A 19,075-nucleotide genomic window follows, 5' to 3' on the forward strand; every position below is an offset into this window, starting at 1 on the left:
ACATTTAAGAAATTTTTTTTGAGGGCCTTATATATTAGAATCCCCCAATAAATCACCCCATTTAAAAAACTGCACCCCTCAAAGTATTCAAAACAGCATTCAGAAAGATTCTTAACCCTTTGGGTGTTTCACAGGAAATAAAGCAAAGTTGAGGGGAAATAAAAAAAAATCCGTAACACAGAAGGTTTTACCAGAGAAATACAACTCAATATTTATTGCCCAGATTCTGCAGTTTTTAGAAATATCCCACATGTGGCCCTAGTGCGGTAATGGACCGAAGCAAAGGAGCACCTAGTGGATTTTGGGGCCTGCTTATTTTTAGAGTATATTTTAGGCACCATGTCAGGTTAGAAGAGGTCTTGTGGTGCCAAAACAGTGGAAACTCCCCAAAAGTGACCCCATTTTGGAAACTACACCCCTCAGGGAATTTATCTAGGGGTATAATTAGCATTTTGACCCCACAGGTATTTTGCTATATTTATTGGAGTTGGTCTGTGAAAAACTATTTTTCTGAAAAAACAGAGAAATTTTTAATATTTACAAGGAATAAAGAAGAAAATGCACCCCAACATTTGTAAAGCATCTTCTCCCGATTACGGAAATACCCCATATGTGGTAAACTGCTGTTTGGATCGACAGCAGTGCTCAGAAGGGAGGGAGCGCCATTTGGATTTTGGAGCGCAGATTTTGCTGGATTGGTTTTTAGTGCCATGTCGCGATTGCAACGCCCTGGAGGGAACAAAACAGTGGAAACACCCCAAAAGTGACCCCATTTGGGAAGCTTCACCCCTCAAGGAATCTTTCTAGGGGTATAGTAAGAATTTATACCACACAGGTTTTTTGCAGAATTTAGTAGGATTAGGCCGTGAAAATGAACAAACATTTTTGTCAACTAAAATGTTGAATTTTTTCATTTTCACAAGGGATAAAGGAGAAAAAGTCACCCTAAATTTGTAACGCAATCTCTCCCGCGTATGACAATACCCCACATGTGGTAATGATTTATTTTTTTAATAGAAAATTAACCTGTGATCCTTTTTTGCTTTTCCATTTTAGTTTTTCACTCCCCGCCTTCCAAACGCCATAACTTTTATATTTTTTCATGAATTGAGCGGCGTGAGGGCTTATTTTTGGCAGGACGAGCTGTAGTTTTTATTGGTACCATTTTTTGGTACATGCAACTATTTGATCACTTTTTTATTTAGAGCTTGGTGACCAAAAACAGTGATTTTGGCGTTTTAAATTCTTTATTTCTTACAGCGTTCATAATGCACTATAAATGGCATTTTTACTTTATTCTGCGGGTCGGTACGATTACGGCGATACCATATGTATATAGGTTTTTATGTTTTGTAGCGTTTGCACAATAAAATTACTTGTGTAAGGGCTTTTTTTTTGCGGGACGGGTTGTAGTTTTTATTGGTACTGTTTTCGGGTACATGCGACTTTTTGATCACTTTTTATTCTATATTTTGAGAGGGGTGGTGACCAAAAAATAGTGATTCTGGCATTGTTTTTCGTTTGTTTTTTTTTGCGGCGTTCACCATGCGGTAAAAACAACATTATAGTTTTATAGATTGGGTCGTTACGAACGCGGTGATACCAAATATGTGTACTGTTTAACGGTTTTATTTTTTCCCTATAAGAATTATTAGGCTATGTTCACACGGAGTATTTTGGGGGAGGAATATCTGCCTCAAAATTCCGTTTGGAACTTTGAGGCAGATATTCCTCTCCCTGCACGCCGATTTTCGCGGCAATTATCGCGCCTTTTTTCGCCCGCGGCCATTGAGCGCCGCGGGCATAAAACAGCGAGATATACGCTTTCTCCTGCCTCCCATTGAAGTCAATGGGAGGTCGGAGGCGGAAGCGCCCGAAGATAGGGCATGTCGCTTCTTTTTCCCGCGAGGCAGTTTTACTGCTCGCGGGAAAAAGACGCCGACGCCTCCCATTGAAATCAATGGGAGGCGTTCTCGGGCCGTTTCTGCCGAGTTTTGCGACGCGGTTCCCGCGTCAAAAAACTCGGCAAAATACCCCGTGTGAACATAGCCTTATAGGGAAAAAATATATATTTTTACACTTTTGTAAAACATTTTTATTAACTTTTTTCACTTTCTTTTTTTTTACCTGCAGCTCTGATCGCTGCTAGAATACATTACACTACCTATGTAGTGTAACGTATTCCAACTGTCAGTGTGACGTCACAGTCACTCTGACAGTTAGTCTACGAGGACCAGCAGAGGCAGATTCTCATAGGCTTCCATACATGGCAGACCAGGAGGCCGTTGTCTGGCCCCCGGGTGCCATCACAAGCATCAGCAGCCCACACAATTGCATGGGGGCTGCTGATGTGCTACAAACCCCCTACATGCGGAGATCGCAATCGAGCCCCGCATGTAACGGGTTAATTGCCGAAATCAGCCGCTGATCGGGTGGAGTGTAAGCTGTCCGGGACAGCGGACCTCCCGATTCCCGATGCACACTGTCACCGACACGGTCACCAACAGTGGGCATCGCGAACGGCAGTGACGTCGTCCTGTCACTCTGACAGGAAGTCTATCAGGAGGCTGGTCCTGATAGGCTTCCGTACATGGCAGATACGGAGGCCATTACTTGGCCTCCGATGGCCATGCTAGCCATCTTGCAAACCTCACGATTTCATCAGGAGGTCTGCCGATGTGCTAGAAACCCTTGAATGCGGTGATTCAAAAACGATCACCGCAATTAAAGGGTTAATTGCCATAATAAGCGGAAATAAGCCGCTGATCGGCGTGGAGTGTAAGCTATCAGGGACAGCTGGCCTCCCGTTGCACACTGTCGCCGACGGTGTGCACCGGGAACCACGCAGTAACTGTACGTCCCTGTGCGCTAAGACACTGGCCACATGGACGTACAGTTGCGTCGTGGTGTGCTTAGGGGTTAAACATTCATTTCAACTAAAGTGGTTCAAGAATGAAATCTGAATGGTAAATCACACGAAGGTGCAATCATGCTAAAAAAAAAATTAAATACAAAAATCATGTACTTACATTGTACGTCTCCAACTTGACCCGAATTCTAAAGGTGTAAGATCGGAAGTTGGCATTCTGAAATACTTCCTCAAACGCTTGTTCATTCTGTAACAAGAATATGGCAGTGTTCAGAGAGAACATAGCGGAGCTGTCGAGAGCGGCTTCCTCTGTCCAGGAACTAATTGCACCTTTAAACTTGTCAAAATAGCTCAACAGTCATCAGGTGAAAGAAAGAAGTCGTCCTTTTCTCTCTTCCCAGAGGGAATTTATTCAACAAAGAATGTGCTGTATAAGTTGGACACCCACAGACTACTTTTAAATGAAAAGCAGCAGAGAGCACTTTTACCCTCTGGAGAGAAGAGAGAATCCGTTTGCATTCACAAATACAGACAAAACCGCAGAGATGACCAGGGAAAAGGAAAAAAAAAAAAAAAGTAAGTGATACTTATACTGAACAACATCATGCATACTAGGGGTCTCAAACATACGGGCTGCATGCAGCCCCTGAGGCCGCCATATGTAGACCATGGGGCACCGAAGCTCCCACGGGAGAGCAGGCCGAAGGAGGAGACATGACATCATGAAGGAGCGCAGTCCTTTTCCCACACCGCTGGATCGTTGGTGGTAGGTGAGCAACGGCCGCACAGCCCCCTGTAGATAGCACCCCACACCCTGTGGATAGCTCCATTGGTGCTGCTTCTAGGAGTGGAATCCCCAGCAAGAGGGTTGCCCACTCAGGCCGGGGATTCCACTCCTAAAGGGAGCCCCACTGGAGCTATCTATAGGGGGATGTCACTATCTACAGAGGGCACTGTGGCACCATCTAAAAAGGTGCTGCCCACTCAGGCCGGGGATTCCACTCCTAAAGGGAGCCCCACTGGAGCTATCTATAGGGGGATGTCACTATCTACAGAGGGCACTGTGGCACCATCTAAAAAGGTGCTGCCCACTCAGGCCGGGGATTCCACTCCTAAAGGGAGCCCCACTGGAGCTATCTATAGGGGGATGTCACTATCTACAGAGGGCACTGTGGCACCATCTAAAAAGGTGCTGCCCAAACTTGACATTCTTGTGTCTGCCAAACGCTGACAACTGAACGGCCAGACTGCATTTAGCGACACTTAAACTGGATTGTTAAAATAACCACGTGGAGTAAACTCGCAAATTTCCGGTAAGTTTACACCTAGCACTATTATTATAGTAATGTAGTATTGTTATAGGAATGTAGTATTGTTATAGTAATGTAGTATTGTTATAGTAATGTAGTATTGTTATAGTAGTTCAAATACAATTTTGTATTGTATAAAGTTTGAAAGTAATGCGGCCCGTCAACGTCAAATTTTTTTCTATGTGCGGCCTATTTACCCGGCCGAGTTTGAGACCCCTCCACTAGACTATGGATGGGTTAACTGAAGCATTTACAGAAAACACATGCTCTGCAGCCGCCACCAGAGGGAGCTTACTGCATATGTCATACATTAATCTCAGTAATTCAATGTTCTCCCTAGATGCATGTGACTTTGAAGCCTGGATGGCTTTGTAAATTTAGAACAATCATAAAGCATGATACCTTTTCCTTGAGGTCTCCAAGGTAAGCAGCATTTTGGCCAAGAATGGCTTCAGCCGACTCCTGAAAACAAGTAATCCATTGATTCTCTCCGAAATCAGCAATATTGGCCTACAAGAGATCAAAGTAAATGGATGTTTTTATTCATTACAAGAGGGAATAGAGTATACCTGGACATACAGCGGGAGATTTCAAACGGATGCAAAGAAAGTGGAGTATTTGGCCAGGGAAACCAATTAGGTTTCTGCTTACATTTTCTAAAGAACCTATGCAAAATGAAAGGTGGATGCTGACTGGTTGCTATAGGCAACTACTCCTCTTTTCCTATGCACTATTTTTGTACATTTCCATTAACATTTTCCCATGGCTCCTCATTGTTATAATTCGATTTCATATAACAGAATAAATGCTTAACAAGACTTGGGTGTGGATAATCCCAATCTATTTTCCAATGTGCCATTTGCCATAACCCCATGGACTGAAAAGACATTGAAAGATGGCAAAACGTTAGGGTACAAAATCTTCAGCTTTAAGACGAGGATACGGTGTGGTATAAACGATCACAATCGGCAATGGTAAGCAGAAAGCTGTATGAGAAGCATTTTTAAATATAGCTTCTGACGACAGCGTCTATTGTGAGAGCTGCAGATCTAATGTGGTCATGTGGTCTATCACAGCAGGTTAGAAGAATACGGTGCTCAAGTCAGAAGCTCTAAGGCAAGGCAAAAATAAATAAACGCGGTACAGAAAATAAAACGAGAGTTCAATTCACTAATTCACCAACAGCCTGGTATTAATACGTTTCACAATATCCTATTGCCATTTTAGATCATTAGGGATTTGGGCCGGCGTTAAACAGCTTGATTGTAAGTCGCCGCAGCTGCCGAGGGCTGATGAATATAATGAGCCCGAGAGAAGAAAGAACTTCGCTCTCACTACCGGGTCAGGGCCAACGAGCACTTGTATGAAAGTGGTGAGGCTGCATGTGGAGAACTGGCAGCCTTTTGCAGGAGCTGGAATTATTCTTTGCACTCTGGCATATGAATTCCTCTCGCAGACAAGTAGAAATAGGCTCTGCCTTTGAAGCAGACACCACTAATGCAGTAGGTGCAGGGCACGGCGCCTGAGAGAGGACTAAATATAGGCCTACAGCAACGAGGGCAATGGTAGCTCTCTGCAAACATTAAATGTTCATTCATCTTTATGATAACCGGTTTATTCATCATTTCAGGGACCGCCATGCCGGCTTACAAACCAGGACGGAAAAGATCCTCCATGTAAGCGATGATATCGGTCAACACAATTATAGTTTAGAAATAAAAATATTAAATAACTTCGAAATGAGTATTTGTGCCTAGAACAAGCGGTTTGATAATTGAGCCTCACCAAAGACACAGCATGGACATCTGTACGTGTACAGGGCAGATTCGCTTTTGTGGTCTTTACACAAGTACAAAGGCTTCTCGGAGGAAAAAAACTTGGCAGGAGATTTGAGCTTTATATCTGGGATTTTGGATCAATGATAGAGCGAGTGAGCCGTATTTAAACAAGATCGTTCAGCAGTTACTTTGCACTGGAATTTCTGTTCGGCTGCAAGTCTCAAAGCAGTTCTGGAGACTACACAAGCGTGCCGCACATTAGCACTGCTGCGGAGGGATCATTAACAGACGCATTTAAGCGCACCTGACAATTTACAAATGTTCCGGCAGTCTCAGAAATGTTTTCACGCAGCCAAGACTAACATAAGAATATTCTTCCCAGTAAATCTGGCTGCCATTTTTGTACCAGACAGAGGAGGGGGAAACTTACAGAAAAACTGACTGGAGCGTAGTATTTTCCGCTGTTGCTACAAGCCAGCATTGATGGGGGTTATCTCATTTAATCACAAGGCTAGGGAAAGACTCACACTAGGGTCGAAACGTTGCAATGTTGGTGAAATAAAGCCCTTTAGCTTTGAGATATTAAGAACGAGTGCTGCGGCTTTCTCAAGTATTGATCGTGAGAATGTGTCACGGATTGCGAAGAGTGCAGAACCACTAATGTCAGCTCAGCTTTTTCTGGGAGGCTGTATGGACGGCCATTATTCTAGTGACCACTGCGGTGACAGAAGTCAGGACATTGGTGGCCTATCCAAGCGGTCTGCGAATGTCTTTGTTGAGAACCCCTCTACCTGTTGGACGGTTATGGAATCCAGATTCCCACAATACTTTTGTTAGAGAGCGCTCAGTAACCAGTAACTCAGCTATTCAAATCATTACATTTACTAAGACTAGCAAACAAAGAGAGGGTTGGATCCAGCGTGATTTGAAGATAAAATGGAACCTGGTTCCAAGTTTAATTGGGTTGAGTTAAAACAGGATCAAAAATAGGAAGATGAAGTCCTTGAGTATAGGGAGAGGTATCGTAGGTATAGAGAGCCTACGCGTTTCAGACGCTTCCTGTGTCCTTAATCATGGCTGAGGTTCACGAGGATCCGTGCGGGTTCATTTGTGCAAGTCCTCATCTAAGGTGAGCTGGGGGTTTCCCTCTAACCATTAACAAAGACTACACTGATCTGTGAATCAAATATCAACCTCATCCCGCCACAGCCATTACATTTTTATTTTTCCGTTGACATAACAGTTTGACTTTTATTTGCGCAATATATTGTAGTTATTAAAGGCACCACTTCATGTACCATATACATTTTTTCATGGTTTACGTTAATTTAGGGGTAAAATGGGTTTTAACTTTTTTTTTTTTTTTCATCTTCACTGACTGAAAACTTCACACTGGACCGCAAGCAACTTGGATTGAGCCTCTCCACCTCCAGACTCTGAAAACAGGACTTTGGACCACTGAGCACTTTAGATTAATAAAAAGTTATACTGAATCCTTTCCGACAAAATAATATTATTCCAGCCAGCTCCTCCTGCTCTGTAACATACTACCCACAGATCAGACATGATCAACTTGACAGGTTGCTTCAAGGTCCAGTAAACCAGCATTTTCCATGGCCTGGCACCAGCCTAGACCCAAACACACAGTATTACCTGCCTAATTGTGAATAGAAATTTAGGACAGAACTGTTACATTGATCAAACACTATTTATTCTTTTTAATGTTCGCTACATTCACAATACATACTTTGCGAGTTTGCTGACATATTAGTAATCTACACACTAAAAGACCAAATAAAAATTTGATGAACTGCAATAGAATGTGAAAGATGTGCAGAAGGTCTGAATGTAACGTCAAGCAGCCACACTATGTAATAAACATTTATAAAAACATGGCCACCTTGAGCATCTGTAAATGCAGGTAGTGGGTTTAGCCTTTCCCCACCTGTTCTAAGATCACAGCCGTGAGCCTGGAGCTCCTCTAGCCTCTCCGAGAAGCCACATTTTTAATAAATGCATATTCCTAATGGATTACTTTAAGTTACTCAGTTTGGCGACAAGACCACTTTAAATCCAGCTTGTAGAAACGTTCAGTGGTCCACATTAATTGATTTATGCCTGATCTTGGCGGAAATTGCACAGGGGAAAAAGTTGCATCTAAAATTGCACCAAATTGTAAACATTTAGCTTCTCTCCAAGAGAAAAACAGATGAGAAAACCGGGTGTGGACAAGCTGTAAATGAACTTTTAAGACTTATTTATCATAGGTTAAAAAAAAGGTGCAATTTAGAGGCATAATTTATGGCTGCCCATAGATTTCAAAAGAAATAAAAACCTACTGTTCAAAATGTACCAAGCTAATGCATCTCCATACAGTACCTCTAGCAAATGAGAACCAATTTCTGATCAATACTCACTGATAGAATGAGGCGGTATTTAAAGTTGGGAAACTCTTTGTCGCACTTCTCACAGCGGAAAAGTCCATTCTGATGATCAATCACCTTTTTATTACACTCTTGAGAAGGACAGGCCTGATACAGGCAATTCTCTTTCCGAAGATAGACAATTGTTGCCACACTGGTAAAATAATCCGCCTAGATAAAGATAAAGCCATAAACACTGTAAAAATGTGTGGACCAATAAATTCTTTGTACGGTTCTGAGCAATACTTAAAGTGTACCTCCGATCATAAAAACAACATTCCATAAATCAATAGTACAAACAAAGACCAGAAACTTAAAAACTGTAAAAATACCTATTTCTCCACTTTCCTCACTCAAGAAGGTTGAAGGTAACCTGGTGCTGGCAAACGTGATGGTTTGCTGGCCATGTATATACTTCAGACTCTGCTCCCAGGCTCTATTAACTCAAATGAGCTACCAAAGCAGGTCATTTCTCAGAAACTAATTGTATCTCTCTCAAGCTGAACAGTCTCTGCAAGCAAAAGCTGAATAGATTTGTGCTTCCATTTTTCCTGGTCTTGGAGAGTATTTCAAGCTCCTGCACAGAGGTTAAAGAGGCTGTCACCACATTATAAGTGGCCTATCTCCTCTATAAGGAGATCGGCGCTGTAATGTAGATGACAGCAGTGCTTTTTATTTTACAAACGATCTGTTTTCACCACTTTATTAGCGATTTTAGATTTATGCTAATGAGTTGCTTAATGCACAAGTGGGCGTGTTTTTACTTTAGACCAAGTGGGCGTTGTACAGAGGAGTGTATGACGATGACCAATCAGCGTCATGCACTCCTCTCCATTCATTTAGTCAGCGCATAGGGATCCTGCTAGATCACTATGTGCTGTCTTATACCAACACATTAACGATACGGAAGTGTTTAGACAGTGAATAGACATTCCACGGGATGTCTATTCACAATCCCTGCACTTCGTTACTGTTTTTGTGGTAGTTACAGCAGAGCAAAGCGTAATCTCGCTGTAACCTGTCATTTACCGCGTAATCTCGCGAGATTACGCTTCCTCTGCTGTAACTACAACAGACAGAGTAACGAAGTGCAGAGATTGTGAATAGACATCCCGTGGAATGTCTAAACACTTCAGTATTGTTAATGTGTTAGTATAAGACAGCACATAGTGATCTAAAAGGATCGCTATGCGCTGCCTAAATGAATGGAGAGGAGTGCATGATGCTGATCGGTCAGCGTCATACACTCCCCTGTACAACGCCCACTTGGTCGAAAGTAAAACACGCCCACTTGGGCATTAAGCAACTCATTAGCATAAATCTAAAATCGCTAATAAAGTGGTGAAAACAGATTGTTTTATTAAATAAAAAGCACTGCTGTCACCTACATTATAGCGCCCATCTCCTTATATAGGAGATAGGCCACTTATAATGTGGTGACAGAGCCTCTTTAAATCTACCTGAGACATCTAGTAAAGGGGATTTAAATCAACATAGTATGACACCACCATAACTTGTCCATGAACAATGACATATCCTTCGGTATGTACAGGCTACGGGCACATTGCGGTATTATGGCACCGTGCAATCAACTTCTACACGACCATAATCAAGCCATAGACTTCTATAGGGCCCTACTGCACCTCTGTATACTTCCAACGTTATATGTAGGAATCCAACTGTTTTTGTCTTATTTTGTCTCATATGAATCAGACAGAAAAAGGTTGTGGCACGTTTCATCCAATGCTGTATTGTGGATACCCTGGTAATACGGTGCCATATGAAGCACTATATGGAGGCATGCTGAGTAGTTACAGTTCCATATTATGTTGCATCCGGCACATTGCTCATCTGCATACATTAGGCACAAGAATGCACAGATATTGCATGAGAAACCGACATATTACTGAAAGGTCATCTTAAAGTATCTAACAAAGATAGGAGGTCCACCATGCTTTCTTTTCTGAGAAGTATTTAAATGTGGGCTGCTGCACCGCAGGAGGCATATTACAAAGATAACAACTGATCCCCTGTAGGCTAGAGGAGTAAAAATAAATAAAAATTATATAAACTTGTTAAATATAACCTAATGAATATAGCCATAGAGTGCTGCAAAACTATTTTTTACTTTTTCTCCGTGGCCCAGATTTTCAGTCTTAACCTCCAGCAAAGACTTCCAGTTTGTGTTCCCTCCTCCCGCACCTCCGCGAGACTCCGAAATAGATGATCCTTCCAGTACTTGACCCTCTGAATCAAACCTTGTAAAAAGAAACTTTGTATTATCTTCAATTTGCTATAACAGACACCATGAAACACAGATCCCCGATACATTTTGCCATGAAAAAATTACAATATAACGACCAATAATCACACCTCACATTTATGTCTGCAATAACGGGCAAAAGCTGTTGATTTTATATACATATAGGCCCACATTTATGAAAAGTGGTGTCATTTTAGTGAATGTCTAAGTTAAAACTAGACTTTTAAACAGACAAATGTTGCAAACAAACATGACAGCATCTGCCCTATATTATAAATGTGTCACAACCCACATCACGGCCATTCGCTTTCACACCGGCTAACATTACTCCACTTTCTCTACTGGTCTGTGTGGAGTAAACCCTGACCCAGCAGTAAGCTCCGCCCACTTTTACACACGGATGTGCATGACGCAACCTGCTCTAAACTCTAGCGCAAATGGTGAATAGATGTCGTACAGCAGATTTAACACTACATAGAATATACATTATATATTAGAATATATATTAAATCCATCTTCACAACAGATTTGGTGTTATTTATGTAGCAACGTTTTACTGCTGTATTTTAGAAGTCAGTCTCAGGACATTACATGGTACTACATAACATACAGGCATCCTTACCAGATTGCAAGGACTAGAACAAAACCCCAGTCAGGGGACTCCTATGAATGGTAATATGTGCGCCTGTTCTCAGCCTCTAATGCAAGTCTGCAATCTTACCTGCAGCTAGGTTTTGATGTGGTAGCTTTGGGAAATCATTGTAAGAATCACTTCAGTAACAAATGGGTTAAGTTTGAAGAAAAAATATTTAACTATTTGGCATTATTAGAGTGCCCACTAGTGCTTAAATATGGAATTGTTTTCAAAGGATACATAGTACAATACTTCATAAGAACATCTAGGTTTTGTTAGGGGCAATAAACCGAAATTCTATGAACTGTATTATGTAAACAGCCATTTAACACAGCAGCAAGGCAGAACTTCAACACCAAACTAAACCTGCTAAACTCCAGATATATTAATGGAATACCTAAAACAACCAAAAATGCAAAAAAGGCTGTCAAAGAGGACCTGACCCCTCTCCTGACATGATCGTTTTAGGAAATTGTTTTCCCCATGAAAACAATTATGCAGCAGCTATTCTTACAACTCTACGTTGTGCCCATGTGTTGCTAGTTGGGGGTTGTGGGCTACACAGACTGATAATGATCAATCAGTGCGCTTAGTTTCAGGCTGCGTTCACACTATGCATTTTTGTTGCGGTTTTTAACATGCGTGGTTTTTTTCGGTTGATGAATTCCCATTGAAAAGGTGTGGGAGTTTACGTACCAAAACCAAAAACCGCATTTCGCAACAAAAAAAATCATAGTGTGAACCCAGCTTTAAACTGAAGAGACAAGTCTTTGAGAAGAGAAATGTATTCATACATTTCTAGGAGGAACAGCACAATAGGTTCTAGAATTATTATTTCATGGGTTATACAAGTATTTACTAAAACAGACACACTTTAAACACACATAAACCATGTCATACCATCCTCTGAGCTTAAATGCTTCAGGAATATCTGGATTGATCATGAAAGTGCTGGATGATAACACGGACAGGGATCGTCCTCCAAAATCAGAAAGTCTCGCGCCTTTGATTGCCACAATAGGTTGTCCGGAGCCATCAAATTTATCTGCCTGGTTTTTTTAAAAGACAAGAAATCAGAAAGCTTTTAGCTCAGAACGTTATATTAGATGCTCGACAAGACATGGAATTTCAATACAACATAGAAAGCACAATATTTTCTCTAATTCAATAAAATAGAAGATAACGGATATTAGGATGGATACCAAGTACCTCAATCCCTACAAATACCAGCGAGCCACCCAATTGTATTCGTTATAGCCATATTTCCATCTACTTATCCCAAATCAGTTTTAGCACAACATATGGATCACAAAGCAGCCCAGTGTGGCTCACGTCACACACATTTACTAGCATCCTGTGTGTTAGAATTAAGATGGGATTTTCTATTATGATAACTACAACTAAGTCTAAACAATTTTTGGTATTATAATGAAAACATACATCTTCACCCCATAGAGTTGTCGAAACCACTTTGCCGGATGAGTCCATTAAATGAATTGTTCTCTTTGAAACTTCACGGTTGTTGGATTTTATGGTCACCTTAGTGACATCTTCAAAACTCTTGCAAACTCCTATGATATCTGCAAGGAAGACAATACAAGGAATAATGAAGGGTCTACGATATCACAGACAACCTGACAACTACCAAAACGATACAAACCTAATAGTGTGTCTTTACTCTTGTTCTCAAGCTCAGAAATGGGAACAAATTCAAACTGCACCGTAGGGACATCTGAAGAGTCATCACAAGGGATAACCGTAGTCTCGCTATTGAAAGTCATCTCGTAGTCATTCTTTACGGCTGTATACTGCTTGTTAGCGATCTTTAAAGTGCCTTTTGAGAAGTAATATACCTAGCCAGAGCAAAATAAAAGGCTGAGTTAGAAAAAGAACAAAAAAAACCTGGATACTTTTGAACTATCCAAACAAAAACATACCTTATTCATTTCAATAATAGAGAAAAACTTGTCAACTTGATCATTGAAGGCAGTGGCCCGGATCTCCCCCTGGAAAAGAGAGAAGTATTTAGTGTTATACTATAGACTTACAAATATAAAAACGTGGCTTACTATTACCTAAAGTCCATTTCGCCAGCACGTGTGTCAGTGACTCCATGCTCACAGAAATCATCCAGCGATGTATGATAAACACAACGCAGCTTTAGCTTTTACATTTTACTTCATAACTATTTAGAAATTGATTCTTATAGGTAAAGTCCACGCCGAGGCAACCTTCCCCCTGCGCAACGCCTTGCCTTCAGACCCAAGGCACGCCTCGACTTTGGGGCTTGAGGAAGAGTGAGGGGCCCCAAATCCTCACCGCACGCCTCGGTCAATTGTGCTGAGGGAAGATTGCCTTGGCGTGGATTTCTTAATACTTCAGTGTGTTTATCATACAGTGGTGGACGGATAACAAGCAGCAAGAGGTTTGCATTATTTAAACCAGAAAACGAATATGGATGCGCTTATGTTTATGTGACCTCGCAGCTATATTTTCCCCCACATTCATGTGGGAAAATGGCCACGTAACTTGGTCATTTCTATTTGCAAATATTCATGGTCATTGTATAAAACAATATGGATCTAGTTAGTGATAATAGAGATGATTAATTTAGGAAAGCGCGTGACGTGTGGGCTACAAAGCACCTAAATGATGACAAATATGTCACCACTTGTAGTTGCTGCCCAGGCTGAGGGCTGACTCATCCACCCCCTCTATACCCAGGGCAAGGAGAGCTAATCATTTGATAACAGATTTTTGTTCTTGCATCAGAGAAACCACATTAGCACATAAAAACATTTTAGTCATTGCGTCTCCCTACAAGTGACCGAGAATAGAAAGAATGACGAGTCCTGCACATCTCAAACAAGGTTAGGAGGGTAAACACGAAAGCGAGCTGTCTGTCTCTGCAGCAACGAACAGCATCCCACGGATCAGACTACAGGCAAGAAGCAGTCACTGGAGGACGTTTTTGAGCCAAGTCCTCCTGAGTTACTGATGTCAGTACAACGTTAATTTGCTATTTCAAGTACAATTCTTCTTGTTCTTTCAAGTATGTCTTTTTTAACAACATTACTGATTATCAAATACAGTTCTAATTAGCCAACTAAATTCTATTGGCCAATAGTAATTTAGCTTTGGCTGTGAGGGCAGCAGCGACGTTTGACAAGTATGTTTGTCATGAGCGGCAGGATGTTGCCATGTCTGGACAAGCATACTCGTCCTGCTGATCACGTGGAAACAGCAAGTGCAAGCAATCATCTGTAATACACAGCCCCTAAACGGCAGACATCTGAGGTACCCTTTAATTGCCGCTATCAATGCTGATCGTGGCATTCAGAGTGAAAAAAACTGGGGGGGGGGGGGAACCTCCCCTAGATCAAGGCAAATAACTTCTATGGACAGGGCTGTCTGACCATATTTCCTGTATGGGCTTACTACGGTATGCCCTAACAACTGCCTGTGTACTATCAGTACATAGGCTAACGTACTGGCATACAGATATATCCCAGTGTATTATAATGTAAAAAATAAATATCGAAATTGAAAATAGCCCTATAATAAATAAAAACCTTAAAAAAAAAAAAATCCGAAAACACAAATGCATTTTTTTTTTTACAATAAATGTTCCAAAAACATAAAAAATTACATATATATATTTGGTAGCCTCATGCCCGTTAACAGCACCTACATAAAGTACAACTCTTCCTGCAAAAAACAAAGCTCCATACAGATAAGGAAAAAGAAAAAAAGGAAAAACTAGCGACCACCTGGATGCAGAGAAAATTTGAAAAAATTGTTCTGGTCCACAAGGCCAATATTGGCTGCTTACTTCTAAAATCAGCACCACACCGGCCCATAGTGTATGTGGTACCTAATCCTGCTCCATTTAAGTGAATGGGGTTGAGCTGCAGCTCCTCACACTCAGTGGACAGTTGTGGTGCGGCGTTTGGAAAAAAGCAGCCATGTTTTTCTGATCCTATACAACCCCTTTAACGTACAGAGCACCCATAAGTAAAGACATAATTAAGCACAGCCTACTTACGCTCTCATCCACCATCTCGATTGAAAATAATTTCCCTTCCCCACGGGAATTGCTCCAAGTACGTATCTGACCTTTGTTGGTTACTCGCGCTCGAATAGTCCACCTTAAAAAAAAAAAAAAAAACGTTTTGAAAATATCACTTTCATTTGATTGCTTATCAACGTAGCAGTCTCAGAGAAAGTTAAAAACACACTTGTTATATTGAGCGGACAATGTCATTTCTCAGTCATCTTAGATACACATTCAAGAGCAAATTGTATAGAAAGACAATTAACCTTATTCAGTGAGTATTTGAGTCTGGGAGGAAACCTGAGCACCCAAAGGAAACCCATGCAAACACAGGGAGAGCATACAGTTCCATACAGAGGTCGTCCTTGGTCTAATTCAAATCCTGGACCCCAGAAGTGCCAGGCAGGAGTGCCGACCACTGCAGATTTCCTTCCACTGAACATAATTTTGCTACCGTTTGTTAACATAGACATTTGCGGTGTGGATATATTTGCACGTCTGGACCCAGCTACAGAGCCTCAAAACGTATGTTCTGCGTACCAGCTAAATTACATTAATGTGAAAAGGGGAGGAAAAAATGAAAGCGATCTGTTCTGGAATATGGAGTTTAATGACGGGATATAGCAGAACATTTAAGAGCCGAGGCAGCGAGTGTTGTACCACAGGAAGCTTTTACCGGTTTTAGCACAGCCAACAAATCTAATCAATTGCTAGTAGTTTGTAAAACCCTCCCTTCTCTACGGCAGCACAACCCACGCTCTGGTAGAAAAGGCAATATTTTAGACAAGGTTTACACGAAAACTACCACAGTGGAAATGGGATAACGTGAGAATGTGCGCTACGTTAATGTTCATGCTGGGAAACGAGCATGCCGAAGGGGTCGCTTTACAGAGAACCTGGTTACAGTAGAGAAAGTGAAAAACACGGCGCTCAAACCGCAATCTATACCAGCGCTTCTAAGGGCACGTTCAGACGCAGAGCGCAGAAAACCCACAACATTGTATAGTACAATACACGTGAGGGCACGATACAGACTTTCAATACGACGCATGCCAATTAGGTCACATCTTTGCTGTGAATTAAACCTTTTGGACTGCAAAGGTCAATTCAACAACAAAAATTTCACGGAACACGGACTCTGAACCTTCAAATGTATCAAGTAACCTTAGCGAGCGCATATCTCCACATTTCGAAGATGGAGACACATTTTGAACTGGTCACAGTGCACCCATTAATAACAGGAACATACATACATTTTCAGTCTACTGTGAAGCTCAGCGGCCAGCGTGAAGATTTTAGGATTATTTTATTTTTTAATATAGAGGACAGGCAAAAAATAATAAATGCCCAACATTCGTAGAGACTCAAGAATTTTTTTTATTTTTTATTGTGACCCCCGTTTCTACAGTACACCCGCTAAAAAGGTAGGACAGGTCATCCTCCTACCAGGTGGTTTGCTGCAGAAATATCATGGCCGCAATTATGGCATGCGAGCGGGCGATTCCTACAGCGCCTGCTTTGTGCACCGGCAGTCACTTTCACAATGAGCATCTCATAGGAACGTATATAGTCAAAGACTGCCGGTCCACACAAAAGACGCTGTAGGAATCGGTCACGTGACATAATTACGGCCGGGATATTTCTGCAACAAAGCACCTGGTAAGAGGATGGCCTTTCCTACCTTTTAGCTGGTGGACTTTACAAACAGGGGTCACAATACATTTTTTTTTTTGCTGGAGCCAAGTCTTTTATATAACAGCACAATTCTGCTGGTTGCACTTGGAAACAGACAACAGGTTACCGCCACTGTCACACATGACCAAACATCTGAGCTCAAAACGTTTAACCGTATCCCACAATGCACTGCTGTCCGCTAACTGTAAACCTGCACAAGATTAAGCTCTAAAAATAGAATAATCATGTGACTCAGAAGTCAGTACAACATAAACGAAAGCATAGAATATAAACAAAGCAGTGACTGCAATCCAGGTCCACACTACATACACCATATGGACTAAAGTATTGGGACACCCCTCTTAGGCCCCATGCACACGACAGCAAAAAACCTCAGTTTTTGCGGACCGCAGTTGCGGTCCGCAAAAACGGGGCCATTCACTTTCATTGAACACTGACACCTTTCCGTAGCACTACGGAAGGGTGTCAGTGCCGTGGAAATGTTCCGGGAATTATGGAACATGTCCGTTCTCTCGCATTTTGCGGGCCGTGCTCCCATACTTTGTATGGGAGCACGGCCCGAAAATGCGGCTGTCAGTCAGCGGCCGGCCGTGCCCGCAATCGCGGGCCGTGATTGCGGGCACGGTCGTGTGCATGGGGCCTTAATCATTGAATTCAGGGGTTTCATTCAGTCGCATTGCCACAGATGAAGAACATCCAGCACCTCGCCACACAGTCGCCTTTACAAACATTTGTGAAAGAATGGGTGGTCCTAAACAAAGCACTGAATTTGGGCGTGCTTGACAAACGTCGCACGGGTGAATAAAAAGCGGTTATCTTTGGAAGTGCTGCCTCTGTCTATTTCCGTTTGCCTGACATTGGGGACCGTGCACCCATCTGCGGTCCAGCGCTGTGGAACCTCTTTTCTTTGTGGTACTGTAATAAGATGCCACCATTGTAACAAGTCCGTTTGTTAGATATTCCACAATGAACGGAGGTGTATTATTGCAAAGTGAAAGCGTTTAGGAATAAGGCCTTGTTCACACGGCATGTATTAGACGAGTTTTACACGAGGAAAAACCTGTCAAAAATGCTTACTTTAAGCTTCCCATTGACATCAATGGAAAAACGCATTGTAGTGCATGTTTTTTATTACGCTCTCGTGTTTAAAAAAAATGTGTCGTTTAAAAGAAGAAGCGTCAGGTCAATTCTTGGCGCGCAAAAAGGCGCCCAATTCCCATAGTCAATGGGAGACCCAATTACACGCCAAAAAATGCAGCGAAAAACATGTAAAACCGCCTGTAATTTAAAAAGCGTTTTTGATGCGTTTACACTATGGGTTTCTTTGAGCGCCGTGTGAACAAGGCCTTACAGCAACTCAGCCACGAAGTGGAGACCACGTAAACTTACAGAGCGGTGTCAGAGTGCTGAGGCGCATAGTGCATAATAGTCACCTCTGCTAACAGAATAACCTCCTCTGGCATTAACATCCGCACAAAAACGGTACGCCGGGAGCTTCAAGACATGGCTTTCCGTGGCCAAGCAGCTGCATGCAAGCCTTACATTACCAAGCACAATGCAAAGTGTTGAAGCACGCGCCACTATACTCTGGAGCAGTGGAAACGTGTTCTGGGGAGTGATGAATTGCGCTTCTTTATCTGACAGTCAGACTGTCGAGTGTGGATTTCGAAAATGCCAGGAGAACGTTACCTGCCTGACTGCATTGTGCCCACTGTAAAGTTCGGTGGAGTAGGAATAATGCCATAGGTTGTTTTTTTTGAGTTGTTGGCCTAGGGCCTCTTCGTTCCAGTGAAGAGAAATCTTAATGCTTCAGCATACCAAGACACTTTGGACAATTTTATGCTTCCAACTTTGTGGGAACAGTTTGGGAAAGGCTCTTTTTTTGGTTCCAGCAGGACTGTGCCCCTAGTGCACAAAGCAAGGTCCATAAAGATATAGTTGGGTGAGTTTGGTGCGGAAGAACTTGACTGGTCCACACAAAGCTCTGACCTCAACCCCATCAAACAACTTTGGAATGAACTACAACGGAGGTTGCCAGCCAGGCCCTTT

At 42.1% G+C, this 19,075-nt stretch overlaps 1 protein-coding gene across 1 annotated transcript in view; it reads right to left on the reverse strand.

Annotated features, from left to right (window-relative positions):
- Positions 1 to 19,075, reverse strand: part of RPA1 (replication protein A1) — a 70,165-nt gene that overhangs the window by 13,656 nt on the left and 37,434 nt on the right. The window contains exons 8-16 of the mRNA XM_075854168.1: positions 15,323 to 15,425; positions 13,215 to 13,283; positions 12,938 to 13,130; positions 12,718 to 12,857; positions 12,178 to 12,326; positions 10,509 to 10,638; positions 8,375 to 8,551; positions 4,582 to 4,689; positions 3,030 to 3,116 (exon numbers count right to left, since the gene is read on the reverse strand). Of these exons, the coding sequence (XP_075710283.1) occupies positions 3,030 to 3,116; positions 4,582 to 4,689; positions 8,375 to 8,551; positions 10,509 to 10,638; positions 12,178 to 12,326; positions 12,718 to 12,857; positions 12,938 to 13,130; positions 13,215 to 13,283; positions 15,323 to 15,425 (1,156 nt within the window). The remainder of the gene's footprint in view (positions 1 to 3,029; positions 3,117 to 4,581; positions 4,690 to 8,374; positions 8,552 to 10,508; positions 10,639 to 12,177; positions 12,327 to 12,717; positions 12,858 to 12,937; positions 13,131 to 13,214; positions 13,284 to 15,322; positions 15,426 to 19,075) is intronic.

This window comes from Rhinoderma darwinii, chromosome 2, assembly GCF_050947455.1.
Source record: "Rhinoderma darwinii isolate aRhiDar2 chromosome 2, aRhiDar2.hap1, whole genome shotgun sequence".
In the NCBI taxonomy this organism is placed as follows: Eukaryota; Metazoa; Chordata; class Amphibia; order Anura; family Rhinodermatidae; genus Rhinoderma; species Rhinoderma darwinii.